At 46.2% G+C, this 16,825-nt stretch overlaps 2 protein-coding genes across 5 annotated transcripts in view; one reads left to right on the top strand and one right to left on the bottom strand.

Moving 5' to 3' along the window:
- The window catches only part of LOC310869848 (histone H1-like), a gene marked incomplete at both ends in the record, with an annotated part of 720,118 nt that overhangs the window by 554,539 nt on the left and 148,754 nt on the right, over positions 1-16,825 (bottom strand). The window lies entirely within an intron of this gene.
- srebf2 (sterol regulatory element binding transcription factor 2) overlaps positions 1-16,825 on the top strand; it is a 41,759-nt gene that overhangs the window by 19,150 nt on the left and 5,784 nt on the right. For all 4 annotated transcript variants that reach the window (XM_083780786.1, XM_083780785.1, XM_083780788.1 and 1 more), the window contains exons 9-17: positions 216-432; positions 881-1,056; positions 3,382-3,631; positions 5,598-5,767; positions 7,928-8,096; positions 8,863-8,980; positions 11,268-11,377; positions 11,597-11,729; positions 12,185-12,365. In XM_083780786.1, coding sequence (XP_083636912.1) covers positions 216-432; positions 881-1,056; positions 3,382-3,631; positions 5,598-5,767; positions 7,928-8,096; positions 8,863-8,980; positions 11,268-11,377; positions 11,597-11,729; positions 12,185-12,365 — 1,524 coding nt within the window. The remainder of the gene's footprint in view (positions 1-215; positions 433-880; positions 1,057-3,381; positions 3,632-5,597; positions 5,768-7,927; positions 8,097-8,862; positions 8,981-11,267; positions 11,378-11,596; positions 11,730-12,184; positions 12,366-16,825) is intronic.

Genomic DNA, 16,825 nt, shown 5'->3' with positions numbered 1-16,825 from the left:
CGACTGACATTTTTAGAATCTGATCTCAGGTCAGAATGTGTTCATCAGACCAGTGTGTGTCCGGCGGAAACCTCGTATGAATCTGATCTCAGGTCAGAATGGGTTAAGGCAACCGGCCGGTTCCACGCGCTGCACAAGGTGCCCTTTTTTCACTTGAGCACCGGCCCCTCTAAATGTCTGTGCACGCCACTGAGTCTCTGTCTCTTCTTCCTCAGTTGAAGAGTGAACCGGACTCTCCCTCCTCCGTCGGCGTGATGGATCGGTCTCGCCTGCTGCTGTGCGCCCTGACCTTCCTCTGCCTGTCCCTCAACCCGCTGCCCTCCCTGCTGGGCTCGGAGGCGGCGGCGGCGGCGGGGGGCCCCGGGGGCCTGGCGGGGGGCCACGGGCCCTCCAGGACCCTGGTCTGGTTCCCCAACCACTCGCACAACTTTGGTCAGTCACCCTCTCCTCAAAGTTTTATTTAACCTTCATTCAGACCTGAGCTCGATTCTACAAAACCTTTTGTTTCTGTGTCAGTTTCTCAAACTATTTCAGGTCAAAGGACCCCAGAATGATATGTAATTGGCCACCAACCCCCCCCCCCCCCCCCCCCCCCCATCTGAAAATGTGTTTTTCCAGGGACCCCCCCCCCCCCCACCAGAAGCAAAGATTTGAGTAAAAAAAAAAAACGTTTGCTCTGAAAGAATATATATTCAAAAAATAGCTACGAGCTTGTAGATCTGCTATTTCTCAATAGAAAACACCGTCCAGAATGGGTTAATCAGTCCAACATTCCCATATTGATTTTGTCAACGTATTCCAGTGCAGATTTCTAAGCGCCTTGTTGTGATTCTCACCTCTGGTTCCCCTCCTCCTCCTCCTCCTCCTCCTCCTCTTCCAGTGTCGTGGTTGCGCTGCCTCCTGCCGTGGGTGATGGTGTGGGTGCTGAGCGGGGTGGGCGCGGTGTGGGGCTGCGTGCGGGTGCTGCATCTCTGGGAGCCCGTGACGCCGCTGCACTCCCCCAACTCCGTGTCCTTCTGGAGGCACCGCAAGCAGGCCGACATCCACCTCAACAGGGTGAGTGCAGCAGCTGTGGTGTTTTTGGTCAGCAAATTTTGATTTGAGTTTTTAGTCATAGTTAGTTTTGGAAAGGTTTTCATTTAGTTTTAGTCACATTTTAGTCACCTGGAATGTTTTAGTGTTAGTCTAGTTTTAGTCGACTAAATATCATAAGGTTTTTGTCGACTAAATCTACAGTTTATTTTAGTCGACTAAAAGTTTAGTGGCACACTGCCAGACTGGATTACCAGCCAAGGAGCCTGGACCACTGAGCCATGGCCCAGGCCGTAATGGCTCACTTGCTGAAAATAGCCGATCTACAAGCTCTAGATCTACAAGATCTACAAGACGCGTTGTGTGCGTGCAACCAATTGTCAGCATGCAACCAATTGTAAAATGACTTATACTGGATCTCTTGTCCACTAGTCCCTTCCTAACATTTACAGTCTAGTTTCCGTCTAGTTTCTAGTTTCTGTCACCATAGCTTAGTCTTCATTATTTCCGTATAGTTTCCGTATAGTTTTCGTCAGTGGAAAAACGTATGCTTATCCCTAAACTTATTTGCCTTTTCTTTCTTTTTTTTTACTATTTTGAAAAACATTTTTGAATAGTTCAACTAGCCGATCTACATCGACACGTTGTGAGCTCGTAGATTGTCTATTTTAATTATTAAAAACAGTTTCTTTCAATCTGTATTCTCCTGTGTTGCAAGCTCCACCCATCTGACATCTAAGTGGAATAAAACAAACTACTACCACTTGATTGTGGTCAAACATTGCATATAACTCAATCATCGTCTTACTCGTTTCATTTCACTTGAAGACCAGTTCTAATGTCTCAGTTTTAGCTCTCCTGTTTTTTTTTATTATTATTATTTTTTGCGTTGCTGTGCTTTATTGGGAACTGGGAAGCGTTCGCTAGTCCGACACACGTTAGTTCAGAGACTTACGCTTTCACAAAGGGCCATTGAATAATGTAAGCCCCCCCCACCCCCCACCCCCTCTCCAAAACGCATTCATTCACAGCATGGGGTTCAAATTCAGGCTGTGACCTTCATCGCGTGCCCATTTCTCTCTCTCTCTCTCTCTCATATCCTTCCTTTCATATGAGCTGACAAAGCACAAAATGTTTAAAAGGGTGTGTGTGTGTGTTTTCTGTGGCATCACGATGGCTTATCCAGCTCACATTATTTGCAGTGATGGAGAGTAACTAAGTACATTTACCCTACTTAAGTACAATTTTGAGGTATTTGTACCTTACTTGAGTATTTCCGATTTCCAGTACTTTTGCTTGTACTCCGCTACATCTGAGCCAATTATTGTACCTTTACTTGAAAACGTTAGTTATTAGTTACTTTGTAGAGAAACACCGTCTTTTAAAGTGAACGCGTATGCTTGCACTGGGAACTGGGGTTTCAAAGTCAAAGTCATACGATTTGTCACACACGTTACCGCAATGAAATTTGTTCTCCGCATTTGACCCGTCTCTTGGAGCGGTGAGCCGCAGCCGTGCCGCGCTCGGTTGATTAGTAGATTTGACCCCCAATCCAACCCTTTGATGCTGACTGCTAAGCAGGGAGGCATTTTTTTACAGTCTTTGGTATGACCCGGCCGGGGATTGAACCCCGACCTCCCAGTTTCAGGGCGGACACTCTAACCACAAGGCCACTGACTGGTCTATGGTTTATGCTAACAGCTAGCGGTAGAGATGGAGTTAAAGGAATGCTGCCCATGCTGATGCTCACTGCCCACCCTGTCTCTTCCCGGTGTCCAGGGGGACTACACAGTTAGGCTGATGATCCCTGCCCACCCTGTCCCTTCCCGGTGTCCAGGGGGACTATACAGTTGGGCTGATGATCCCTGTCTCTTCCCGGTGTCCAGGGGGACTACACAGTTAGGCTAATGGTCCCTGCCCACCCTGTCTCTTCCCGGTGTCCAGGGGGACTACACAGTTAGGCTAATGGTCCCTGTCTCTTCCCGGTGTCTAGGGGTACTACACAGTTAGGCTAATGGTCCCTGCACCACCCTGTCTCTTCCCGGTGTCCAGGGGGACTATACAGTTAGACTAATGCTCCCTGTCTCTTCCCGGTGTTCAGGGGGACCTCACAGTTAGCCTAATGCTCCCTGTCTCTTCCCGGTTTCCAGGGGGACTACACAGTTAGGCTAATGCTCCCTGTCTCTTTCCCGGTGTCCAGGGGGACTACACAGTTAGGCTAATGCTCCCTGTCTCTTCCCGGTGTTCAGGGGGACCTCACAGTTAGGCTAATGCTCCCTGTCTCTTTCCCGGTGTCCAGGGGGACTACACAGTTAGCCTAATGCTCCCTGTCTCTTTCCCGGTGTCCAGGGGGACTACACAGCGGCCATGGCCAGTCTGGAGACCTGCCTCTCCGTGCTGACCCGAGCCCTCCCCTCCACCCGTCTGGACCTGGTCTTCTCCCTCTGCTGGAACGTGATTCGCTACTGCCTGCATCGCCCCACCCCCTTGGGCTGGCTGGTCCACCGGGTCGGAGGGAAGCATGAGGGGGACGAGTCCAGAACCAGCGCCCGGGACGCTGCCCTGGTCTACCACAGGCTGAGTCAGCTGCAGCTCACAGGTGACTGTTAGGGCACATTCTGACCTGAGATCAGATTCTAAAAAAAACGTCTTCTACATCCTGACAGTTTTCCATTCTGACCTGAGATCAGATTCTAAAAAAACGTCTTCTACATCCTGACAGTTTTCCATTCTGACCTGAGATCAGATTCTAAAAAAACGTCTTCTACATCCTGACAGTTTTCTGAAAAAGCTATGTTTCTATGTCAGTGCAGTTCTTCGATTTTTCAAAAATAGCAGACCTACAAGCTCATAGCGCGCCACTCGGTGGCGCGCTATGAGCTTGTAGATCAACCAAAAGGGGTTCAAAAGGGGTTCCCGCCCCAAAATGGGTTAACCCATTTAGGCCTGACACTAGAATCCTAGACAGTTTTCTTTAAAAAAAAACCTATGTTTCTATGTCAGTGGTTCTCAAACTGTTTCATGTCAGTTATATGTACATAATTGGCCCGCGGACCACAATCTCAAATGATGTCGTTCCAGCCAGGGACCCCACCTCCCAGAAGCAAAGATTTTAGTTAAAAACGTTCGCTCTGAAAGAATATATATTCAAAATTTGCGCCACATTTTCACAATAAAAATAAAAAAAGCAGATCTACAAGCTTGTAGATCTGCTATTTTTAAATAGCTATAACATAATGCTTAAAACACCAAGTGGTTCCCGCCCCAAAATGGGTTAAACATGTTCTCTGCTCCGCGTCATCGGTGCCCATACCCGAAGTGGGGTTGGCGAAACGGCCTTTCTGTGTGGAGTTTTCTCCCCCGTGTCCCCTATAGGGTAGGTACCCTCACAAAAAACATTGTCTTTTCAATTAGCCCATTCTGACCGGGCACCCATTTTGGTGTTGGCATCATGTTATGCTTTAGCTATTGAAAAATAGCAGATCTACAAGCTCGTATCGCGCCACCGAGTGGCGCGATACGAGTTTGTAGGTCTGCTATTTTTGAAAAAAATCGAAGAACGACTGACATTTTTAGAATCTGATCTCAGGTCAGAATGGGTTCATCAGACCAGTGTGTGTCCAGTGGAAACCTTGTATGAATCTGATCTCAGGTCAGAATGGGTTAGTAACACCCAGCACCCAGGACGAAGTTTTATCCAAAAGACTAGAAGAGTATTGGTATCAAAACCGATCGCATCGCTCTACAGCCTGGACGCGCCTGTTGCGCATCGTTCGATGTTGCGTAACAGTGGGACGTCATCGAAAATGTGTTAACGTGACGTTAACATTATAAACGGTGTGCACAAGAGTCACAGTAGTTCTTTAATGTAATGTAATGTTTTCTGCAAGTCTGTCCAACAACCGCAGACCGTATGTCATTATTTTAGCAAGTCAACCAGCCTAGTATTTAGCCCATTTTGGGCGAGAACCCCTTTTGGTGTTAGCATCATGCTATGCTTTAGCTATTGAAAAATCACACCAGTGTGAACCGAGTGGTGCAACTCCCGTCTATTGGTTCTCTGTATCATTCCAATTTGTATCGTTCCAATTTCTTCTCTGTATCGTTCCAATTTCTTCTCTGTATCGTTCCAATTACTTCTCTGTATCGTTTGCGTCCAGCAGGTGGCAGCCATGTCACATACTTCTGTCGTTCCAATTTCACACATGCGCACACCACTCATGCTCATGGTTACAGGTACACAGGTACACGGACATTGCAAGCTGGATGTAGGAGTGGTTGCACCACTCAAAAATAGCAGATCTACAAGCTCATAGCGCGCCACTCGGTGGCTAATGTTATCTAATGTTTTCTGCAAGTCTGTCCAAATGCAGACCGTATGTCATTCTTTTAGCAAGTCAACCAGCCTAGTATTTACGCAACCTAATAACACGGATCATTCCTTCCCCTCTCTCTCTCCCTCTCTCTCTCTCTCTCTCTCTCTCTCTCTCTCTCTCTCTCTCCCTCCCTCTCCCTCTCTCTCTCTCTCTCTCTCTCTCTCTCTTCCCCCCCCCCCCCCCCCCTAGGGAAGCTGCCCCAGCGTAGCGCCCCCTGGGCCTTGTCTCTGTCTCTGAACGCCGTCAACCTCAGCCAGAGCGCCCAGGCCAAGATGGCTCCCGCTCAGCTGGCCGAGATCTATGTGACCGCGGCAACGGCCCTGCGCACTGTGCTGGGCCACCACCTCTCCTGTCTGCCGGTCAGTGTCTGTCTGTGTCTGTCTGTCTGTCTGTCTGTGTCTGTCTGTCTGTGTCTCACATCATCTGTCTGTGTCTGTCTGTCTGTCTGTGTCTGTCTGTCTGTCTGTGTCTCACAGGATCTGTCTGTGTCTGTCTGTCTGTCTGTGTCTCACAGGATCTGTCTGTGTCTGTCTGTCTGTCTGTGTCTCACAGGATCTGTCTGTGTCTGTCTGTCTGTCTGTGTCTCACATCATCTGTCTGTCTGTCTGTGTCTCACATCATCTGTCTGTGTCTGTCTGTCTGTGTCTCACATCATCTGTCTGTGTCTGTCTGTCTGTCTGTGTCTCACAGGATCTGTCTCTGTCTGTCTGTGTCTCACAGGATCTGTCTGTGTCTGTCTGTCTGTGTCTCACATCATCTGTCTGTGTCTGTCTGTCTGTCTGTGTCTCACAGGATCTGTCTCTGTCTGTCTGTGTCTCACAGGATCTGTCTGTGTCTGTCTGTCTGTGTCTCACATCATCTGTCTGTGTCTGTCTGTCTGTGTCTCACAGGATCTGTCTGTCTGTCTGTGTCTGTCTGTCTGTGTCTCACATCATCTGTCTGTGTCTGTCTGTCTGTGTCTCACAGAATCTGTCTGTGTCTGTCTGTCTGTGTCTCACATCATCTGTCTGTGTCTGTCTGTCTGTGTCTCACAGGATCTGTCTGTGTCTGTCTGTCTGTCTGTGTCTCACATCATCTGTCTGTGTCTTGTCTGTCTGTGTCTCACAGGATCTGTCTGTGTCTGTCTGTCTGTGTCTCACATCATCTGTCTGTGTCTTGTCTGTCTGTGTCTCACAGGATCTGTCTGTGTCTGTCTGTCTGTGTCTCACATCATCTGTCTGTGTCTTGTCTGTCTGTGTCTCACAGGATCTGTCTGTGTCTGTCTGTCTGTGTCTCACATCATCTGTCTGTGTCTGTCTGTCTGTGTCTGTCTGTCTGTGTCTCACAGGATCTGTCTGTGTCTGTCTGTCTGTGTCTCACAGGATCTGTCTGTGTCTGTCTGTCTGTCTGTGTCTCACATCATCTGTCTGTGTCTTGTCTGTCTGTGTCTCACAGGATCTGTCTGTGTCTGTCTGTCTGTGTCTCACATCATCTGTCTGTGTCTTGTCTGTCTGTGTCTCACAGGATCTGTCTGTGTCTGTCTGTCTGTGTCTCACAGGATCTGTCTGTGTCTGTCTGTCTGTGTCTCACAGGATCTGTCTGTGTCTGTCTGTCTGTGTCTCACATCATCTGTCTGTGTCTGTCTGTCTGTGTCTCACATCATCTGTCTGTGTCTGTCTGTCTGTGTCTCACATCATCTGTCTGTGTCTGTCTGTCTGTCTGTGTCTGCCGGTCAGTGTCTCACATGATTTTTTTTTCCAGTTATTTTGAATGCATTAATTGCATACACTATTTGGTGATATATTTTCTGCCTATTCGGGCCGAAACCGAATTGACCGAAAAATTTTATTTTTATTTTTTCTTAAGCTAAAGTATAACATTATTCTTAAAACACCAAAAGGGGTTCCTGTCCTGAATGGGTGTAATGCATGCTGTAAATGTAAACCAAGTTAACCCATTCCGAACGGGAACCCCTTTTGATGTTAGCATCATGTTATGCTTTAGCTATTGAAAAATAGCAGATCTACAAGCTCATAGCGCGCCACCGAGTGGCGCGCTACGAGCTTGTAGGTCTGCTATTTTTGAAAAATCGAAGAACGACTGACATTTTTTTAATCTGATCTCAGGTCAGAATGGGTTAATCAGACCAGTGTGTGTCCAGTGGAAACCTCGTATGAATCTGATCTCGGGTCAGAATGGGTTAACACACAATAACACACAATGTTTTACTTACTTTTGAATTGCTCGTTTTGACTCGTCACCATCATCATCATCATCATCATCATCATCATCTTAATGTCTTACCCCTTCCAGTGTTGTTTTCGTCGACTAAAACTAAGACGAAAAATGTTCGTCGACTATCCTTTTTTCACTGACGAAAACTAAATGGAAACTAAATGAAAACTAAGCTATGGTGACTAAGACTAAATATACAACAAATAAAAAAACTAGACTAGGAAGGGACTAGTGGACAAGAGATCCAGTATAAGTCATTTTACAATTACAAATGGTCTAAACGGGTTCATGTGTTTCCCCTCCAGGGTTACCTGCTGAGCTGTGCGGAGAGCGTGGCGAGCCAAGAACCCAAACCCATCCCCGACGGTCTGCGCTGGCTCTTCACCCCGCTGGGCAGACAGTTCTTCCTGAGCTGCGATTGGTCCGTGAAGTCTGAGAACAGCGATGGCGTTTACACTTCAAAGAGAGACCCAGGTATTTATGACCCAATCGGAGTAATACTGAAGCCGGGTGTTGACCATTTGTCACATTGGCGGTAGTTATAGTTACTAGCCCTTACCCGTTGTGAGATATTTGCCCCCCCCCCCCCCTTGTGGCCGTGGGGGGTACTGCACCCGGGTGCGTTTGTAATTGACTAATCAATTCATTAATAATCATTAATGTGTGAAATCGAAAAAAGGGCTTCGTTACGCCCTCCATATTCATATGGGAGTGATTGGTGCAGGCAGTAAGGAGTTACGGCACTGTTTCTGACAGACACACACAGACACACACACACTCAGACATTGTTAGAATTATAGTATGATATAGTCACCAATGTACACAGTTTTTAAATGTACAAATATTTTTTCTTTTTAAAAAGATAGTTTAACCCATTCTGACCTGAGATCAGATTCTAACGCACAGAAGAATGGGGTTTCTTTAACGCATTTTGACCTGATATCAGATTAAAAATCCTGACAGTTTAAAAAAATAGTAGACCTACAAGCTCATAGCGCGCGCTATGAGCTTGTAGATCTGCTATTTTTCAATAGCTAAAGCATAACATAATGCTAACACCAAAAGGGGTTCCCGCCCCAAAATGGGTTAATAGGTCGACTAGTCGACTAGTAAACTAGGCAACTTAGTCAACTAGTACAAATCAACTAGAAACGAAAGCCCTAATTGAGATTAGGGCTAATCAGATGAATACATTAATGAATGAATTAGCCCTAATTAGACGTTGTCCTCGTGGCTCCAGGTGATCCTGTGGGCCAGCTCCACCGGCGTTTCTGTGAGAAGCTGTTGGAGAGGGCCGTGCACACGCTTATCCAGCCGCAGAGCGAGGCCGACGGCGACAAACGCAAAGAGGACTCGGGGTGAGGAGGAGGAAAACCTACTCTAATGTCTTAACCCATTTTGACCTGGGAACGATTCTGCAAATGTCTTCTAAATCCTGACTGTTTTCTTTGAAAAAGCTATGTTTTTCTATGTCAGTCGTTCTCAAACACTTTCGTGTCACTTTTCACGATTCTTCAAAAATAGCAGACCTACAAGCTCGTAGCGCGCCACTCGGTGGCGCGCTATGAGCTTGTAGGTCTGCTATTTTTCAATAGCTAAAGCATAGCATGATGCTAACACCAACAGGGGTTCCCGCCCCCAAAATGGGTTAATGGAGTCAGAGCACAAATAATGCAATATAAAATAATACTCTTATCGCAAGTACAAGTCCCCGGAATTCAAAATGTACTTGAGTTAAAAGTACAAAAGTATTGGTATCCAGTACCAAAAGTAGAAGGTAGGCATCATTGCAAGTTTTTCAAATGTATAAAAATAGCCGGAAAATAGCCGATCTACTCTACAGGCTCACAATGTGTGTAGATCGGCTATTTTCAAATGGCTGAAGTGGTTATTGTAGGATTTCTAATAATAATAAAATAATCCAAATAATCTACTAAGTAACTAGTGACTAAAGTTTTCCAAATAAATGCAGTGGAGTAAAAGTACTATATTTGCCTCTGGAGATGTAGTGGAGTAGAAGTGAAAGTAACTTGAAATCAAGTACAAATTACCTCTCAGAATGAAGTAAATGTTCTTAGTTACTTTGCACCACTGGGCGAGACTACCAGACAGTGGCCTTGTGGTTAGAGTGTCCGCCCTGAGACTGGGAGGTCGGGGTTCGATCCCCGGCCGGGTCATACCAAAGACTGTAAGAATGGGACCCAGTGCCTCCCTGCTTCGCACTCAGCATCAAGGGTTGGATTGGGGGTAAGTCCCTGTGACATACTAGCGTCATGTACAGGGGGTGTACTTGTACAACAAAAAGATATGATGTGGAGACGACAAAGACTATTATTATCATTATTATTGAAGGTGAAATATCGGTAAAATATTTCGCGGGCATATTTTAGAATGTGTGCAGGCTAGAGTATGTTGAATCTAGTTTGCATTAATGAGGATTTAGTTGACACAATAAAATAAAATGGCGATAGTATTCCATGTGGGGCAGATGGCCTGTCACCAGCAGATTTGGGAGAGCAGCAGCCTTCTTGTTGCGAAGGAAAGCGGTAAAATGAGACTTTCGTGGTTGTTTTCGTCTCAGATTTAGTCCTGACGGAGCGTCACAGTATAACTCTATGGGGACACAAAAGCGACACAAAAGTAGGACCCGGAAGTATCTCAGGAAAACACAGCTAAAATACTGAATGGGCCTCATGGCTCGGCAAGGCTACTTACTTACTTTAACTGGGCGAGACTGCAGGCTCAATCAACACAACGCTGCAGAGTTGTACACACTGGCCTGTGTCAACGTCCGCCTGCCACCGGATGGCTCTGGTTTTCACCGTACTGCTGTTAATTAAACATTGACACTCCCTCTCCCTCTTTCATTCGGTTGTTCCTATAATGCTATCTGTCTGTATCGCTTTGTCTGTGTTGTCCTATTGTCTGTGTTATCCTATGTCCTATAATGCTATCTGTCTGTATCTCTTTGTCTGTGTTATCTGTCTATCTGTCTATTTTCTCTCTCTCTCTCTCTCTGTCCCTCACTCACTATCTCCTTTACTCTCTTATCTGGTGCTCTCACTGTGTCGCCCCTTCCCCTCTTTCTCTCTCTCTCTCTCTCTCTCTCTCTCTCTCTGCATGTGCATATGTGCGTGCGAGCGTGTGTCCATGCGCACGTGTGACTGTGTGTGTGACGAGCTTCACATTTTTATTTATTTCTTGACTTGATCCCCCCCTCCCTCTCTTTACAATTAGCACGATGGGAAATTCAGTATGCACAAAAAACGAATTTCACCTTTTTACTTGTCAAACAGTGATGTGACCATAAAGATGATTTATCTAATTTATCTTCACTTCTCTGTCCATGTCTGTCTCTCTCTCTCTTTTTCTCTCTCTGTCGCTCTCTCTCTCTCTCTCTCTCTCTCTCTCTCTCTCTCTCTCTCTCTCTCTCTCTCTCTCTGTCTCTCTCTCTGTCTCTCTCTCTCTCTCTGTCTCTGTCTCTCTGTATCTCTCTCTCTCTCTGTCTGTCTCTCTCTCTGTCTCTGTCTCTCTCTCTGTCTCTGTCTCTCTGTATCTCTCTCTCTCTCTGTCTCTCTCTGTCTCTGTCTCTCTCTCTCTGTATCTCTCTCTCTCTGTCTCTGTCTCTCTATGGCTCTCTCCCAGTGAGTTCTCCTGTGCTCTGGAGTTTCTCCAGTTGTTGAACAGCTCCACAGAGGAGTCTTCCTCCCCTGCTCCGCTGTTCCGTGCTCTGTCCAATCACACCACCACGCCAGGTATGGAATGCGCACACACACACACACACACACACACACCCTTGTCCGGGTTGTAGTTCAAACCCTTAATTGCTCACCGATGTGCAGGTTGGGTGCCTTACAGCATGGTTTCCTCCGCCATCGGTGTGTGAATGGCTGAATGTAATGCACAATCTATGTAAAGCGCCTTGGATAAAGGCGCTATTAAAAAACATGCACCATTTGTCCTCCCCTCGTCAGTTGGAGACCCAGTGAGTCGCTGGTGGGCGTTGGTCCTGAAGGCGGCCGTTCATTGGCTACAGGGCGACGATGTCGCCGTGAGGTCACTGCTGGCGGAGGCGGAGCGAATGCCCCGCGCGCTTCACACTCTTGAGTAGGTCAAAGGTCAAATGAAATGACACCACGTGTCGTTGTATGAATCATCATAAATAATTGTCCTTTTTTTAACCCATTCTGACCGGGCACCCATTTTGGTGTTGGCATCATGTTATGCTTTAGCTATTGAAAAATAGCAGATCTACAAGCTCGTATCGCGCCACTCGGTGGCGCGATATGAGCTTGTAGGTCTGCTAATTTTTGAAAAATCGAAGAACGACTGACATTTTTAGAATCTGATCTCAGGTCAGAATGGGTTCATCAGACCAGTGTGTGTCCAGTGGAAACCTTGTATGAATCTGATCTCAGGTCAGAATGGGTTAAATATATTTTTTATCCCACGATTTTGTAACCCATTTTTTATATAATAACCCTGTCCACTCAATGACACGCATGACGAAAACAAAATGGCCGAGATGTGTAATCATCATGGCGTCTCTCCCCCCCTGTCAGCCACCCGCTGCCCAAGGCCGTGCTGCTGCTGTGCAAGGCCGTCCAGATGAGCCTGTCCTCTCCCCTGAAGGCCGACGGGGTCGCCACCTGTCTGTCCCACTGCGACAGGGCCAGCGCCGCGCTGCGCGCCAGCGTCTCCGTTCCTCTCAGCGCCCTGCAGTCTGCAAACTGGCTCAACAAGGTACGAGTGGAACAGGGGGTTCACTGCTTGTCATCTGCATGTCAGGGATTGTGAGTGTGTGTGTGTGTGTGTGTGTGTGTGTGTGTGTGTGTGTGTGTGTGTGTGTGTGTGTGTGTGTGTGTCAAAATCATGATTTGAAGCACTAGAACACACAAAATATCTGGAAATGCATTGAACTAGTTGTTTGGATATACGTGGTGCATCTTCAGAGCACTGGATGGGCATACATACATTTCTCTGAGAAACCTCTTGGTTCATTTAACCCATTCTGGGCAGGAACCCCTTTTTGGTGTTTTACAGCATTATGTTACACTTTAGCTATTGAAAAATAGCAGATCTACAAGCTCATATCGCGGCACTGAGTGCCGCGATATGAGCTTTGTAGGTCTGCTATTTTTGAAAAATCATGAAAATGTGGCACAAACCTTTTGAATATATATTCTTTCAGAGCGTTTTTAACTGAAATATTTGCTTCTGAGGGGTTTCTGGAAGAACATATTTTCAGATGGGGGTCGGTGGCCAATTACATATAATTTTTTGACATGAAATATTGAGCACCACTGATATAGAAACATAGGGTATTTCAGAAAACTGTCAGGATTCAGAAGACTAACTTTTAATTCGATGTCTGGTCTAAATTGGTTCATTTGTTTCCAAGGGTAGAGACTGTTGTATCGTCTTCGCTGCTCGCCAAACGGTAGTCTAGTCCAATAAAGTTTATGGTCTGATATCCTTGTGCTCTAGCCCATTCTGACCGGGCACCCATTTTGGTGTCGGCATCATGTCATGCTTTAGCTATTGAAAAATAGCAGATCTACAAGCTCATATCGCGCCACCGAGTGGCGCGATACGAGCTTGTAGGTCTGCTATTTTAGAAAAATCGAAGAGCGACTGACATTTTTAGAATCTGATCTCAGGTCAGAATGGGTTCATCAGGACCATTGTGTGTCCGGCGGAAACCTCGTGTGAATCTGATCTCAGGTCAGAATGGGCTAGTGCTTTACCTCAGATAACGTTTTTCTTTCTTTATTTTGCCTTCATGTGTTCTCAAGATGTTCCTACTCCCGACAGAACCAGATCGTCCCACAGTTCCATGCTTGGTGGTTTGGAACACGAGAAACCACTCCTTTTCTTTCTTTATCCCAGTCCATCCTTTCGTGTCTCGCAAACAGTCCAGACCAGTGGGTTTACCAAAACCTTTTAGCCCGGGCCGTGACCCAAAAGAGAACTGTTATGTTTGCCCCGGGACACAAACTAGTGAAAATAGCCGATCTACAAGCTCACAACGCGTCGCTTTGCGCCGTGTTGTGAGCTTGTAGATCGGCTACTTTTTGAACATTTTGTTTTCTAAATGTATGGGATTTCTTAGATTTTTATTTGATTTCTTCATGAAATTACTGAAAACAAAAACAAAAAAAACATTGAAAATGTTTTAATTCATGAAAATCTTTTTTGGGAATGTTTTTTAAAAATGTTTTTGAAATAATAATGATTGAAAACAATATGTAGTAATATGAAGGGACCAATAAAAATGTGCCGACCCACTGTCTGGGAGCCAGTGGTCCAGACAGTATAATACTGTACCGACGTCATCACATGTACTCCTCTCTTAGGGCCGATTCATACTCCTATTTTACCGCTGTAGTGATGGTACCCGCCCCCCCTGAACCTCAAATGACGTCACATTGTAGGCTCTACAGAGCCGAACCGACTTTTATTCAGCGCTAAAATAGGAGTATGAATCGCGCCTTAGTACGTAATTATGTTACTTCTTGTTACTTCTGTTGTTCTATTTCACCATAGTCGGGATGGTCATGGTCATTCACAGGCCGGTGTGTGTGTGTGTGTGTGTGTGTGTGTGTGTGTGTGTGTGTGCACGTGCGCAGTGTGGCTGGTTGGAGGTGGCTGTGGTGCATTGTAGTTGCATTGGAGGTTGCTGTGGTGCATTGTAGTTGGAGGTGGCTGTGGTGCATTGTAGTTGGAGGTTGCTGTGGTGCATTGTAGTTGGAGGTTGCTGTGGTGCATTGTAGTTGCATTGGAGGTAGCTGTGGTGCATTGTAGTTGCATTGGAGGTGGCTGTGGTGCATTGTAGTTGGAGGTTGCTGTGGTGCATTGTAGTTGGAGGTGGCTGTGGTGCATTGTAGTTGGAGGTTGCTGTGGTGCATTGTAGTTGGAGGTTGCTGTGGTGCATTGTAGTTGGAGGTGGCTGTGGTGCATTGTAGTTGGAGGTAGCTGTGGTGCATTGTAGTTGGAGGTGGCTGTGGTGCATTGTAGTTGGAGGTGGCTGTGGTGCATTGTAGTTGGAGGTGGCTGTGGTGCATTGTAGTTGGAGGTGGCTGTGGTGCATTGTAGTTGGAGGTGGCTGTGGTGCATTGTAGTTGGAGGTTGCTGTGGTGCATTGTAGTTGGAGGTGGCTGTGGTGCATTGTAGTTGGAGGTTGCTGTGGTGCATTGTAGTTGGAGGTGGCTGTGGTGCATTGTAGTTGGAGGTGGCTGTGGTGCATTGTAGTTGGAGGTGGCTGGTTTCCAGGTTGGAGGTGGCTGTGGTGCATTGTAGTTGCATTGCATGATGATCCTGAAGCCCAGTGCAATGTGTCTGCAGTGCAGTACAGAGGCCTCCCCGATCTGCACGCACCTGCAACACCCCCCCATCCCCCACCTTCCAAACCCCTTCCATCCCCCCCCCCCCCCCCCCCCCCCATCCCCCACCTTCCGAACCCCTTTCATCACAGGTCCCACCGGCACCTAGAAACCATAATTGACTAAATTTGACTGAGGGCAGGGCTCGACAGTGCGACTAGGTACTCGCATTTGCGACTAAAAATATCACCGTGCGAGTTGTAAAATTAGATTTGTCGCACAGGTGCGACTACAGGATTTGACCATTCAATCGTGATAAAGAGAAGTCTCTGTCTACAGCTAGTGCACATTCTATAGTCGCGGTTCTATACCTAAATCTATATTTCTGAACGGCGGTGTCGTTCGCCAAAAAGAGCAGAGCTACAAGCTAACAACGTGTCGAGGCTCAATGCGGCGTTCATTTGGAGATCTGTCCCCTTTGCTCCCACCGCCCCGCCCCTGCTCAGTTCTCTTCCCCGTCAGCACTGAGCAGCGGAGCGAACGCAGCAGGGTAGCACAGAAGACAGAAGGAGTTGCTAGGACCCCGACATGTTGAATACTAAAGTTATTTAGAAAGTTTGTAATGTTATAACATCACTTGATATAACTTTTAACCAAACGTGGGTGAAACAGCGTGCAGCCGCGCACGTAAAGAGTGCACGTGCACACGCACATGGAGTAGACTGATTGATTGGTATACCAAAACAACCCTTGCTTAGCACCTCGCTAAAAGCGTGTGCGCAGCGCAATACGAATGACCGACCTGGCTGGATATATTATTAGTCAGTGCTAGCTCAGGTCCATAACTCTAAATGCAACGCATTAGACTAGAGCTATGGACCAGAGCTAGTCAGTGGCCTCACTGGCCTGCATAACGAGCAACGTAAAAAAGGCAAAGATCCCCCCCACCACCTCCTTCCACCACGCCGAGGTGTAGCCTATATGTCCGATGTTCTGTCTGAACTGAAGCAGTCAGAGCCAAGGAGAATGTTACAATACTAATTCACCATTGAGTAGCCTCTGCACTGTCTAAATGTCACACTCACATGATGGAACAGCAAGATAAAAACGGATAGTCTGTCTGTCCATCCATTCATAAAATGAATTGACTATCTATCTATCTATCTATCTATCTGCAATTCTGCATACCAAACTAATAGTCTATCAGTATAAAAACAAATTGATTATATAGATTATATAAAAAAAATATGATATCCAGATGAATATCAATATTGTGATCATTTCTGAAAATATATTGTGATATAATATTTTGTCATATTGCCTGCCCCTACCTCATATCACTTTATTAAAGAAACATCACACCTGTGTGAAGTGAGGGGCACTCTTATCATCATACATCATGGTTTAATTTACGTCATAATTATTGGAATTTTGACCTAATTTCTCCGTTCATTGTCAATGGAAAATATTGAGACGTGTGGGGACTAAAGCTGTATATAGGAGGGGCTAGCGCCCCTCAAAAACACATTATTTGATAACTTTTCGTCGTGCTCCTAAAATAATTTGTGTGCTACTAGATTTTTCAACTTAGGCGCACACGTGCTACTTGGAAAAATGCTAAGCGTCGAGCCCTGACTGAGGGACTGCCATTGGAGTTTTTTTTTTTTTTTTTTTTCTATCACATGAAAGCAGGGAATCATAGCTTCAAATTGACATATTGGTTGTTCAGTTTGACCCACCAGTTTTGGAGATATGGCTTATAGAGTAATGTCTTGCAGAAAACAGCGAGTTGAGAAAAGTTTTTCTCCTCTAGTGAAAAGCTGGAATTTGCGCGATGGCCGTCTCACAGTCAAATCTGGTCACATATGTAGATTTATTTAT

The sequence above is a fragment of the Protomyctophum parallelum genome (assembly GCF_964188405.1).
Source record: "Protomyctophum parallelum genome assembly, chromosome: 13".
Classification (NCBI taxonomy): Eukaryota; Metazoa; Chordata; class Actinopteri; order Myctophiformes; family Myctophidae; genus Protomyctophum; species Protomyctophum parallelum.
The sequence above is the reverse complement of the archived record's forward strand: the minus strand, read 5'-3'. Positions and strand labels throughout refer to the sequence as shown.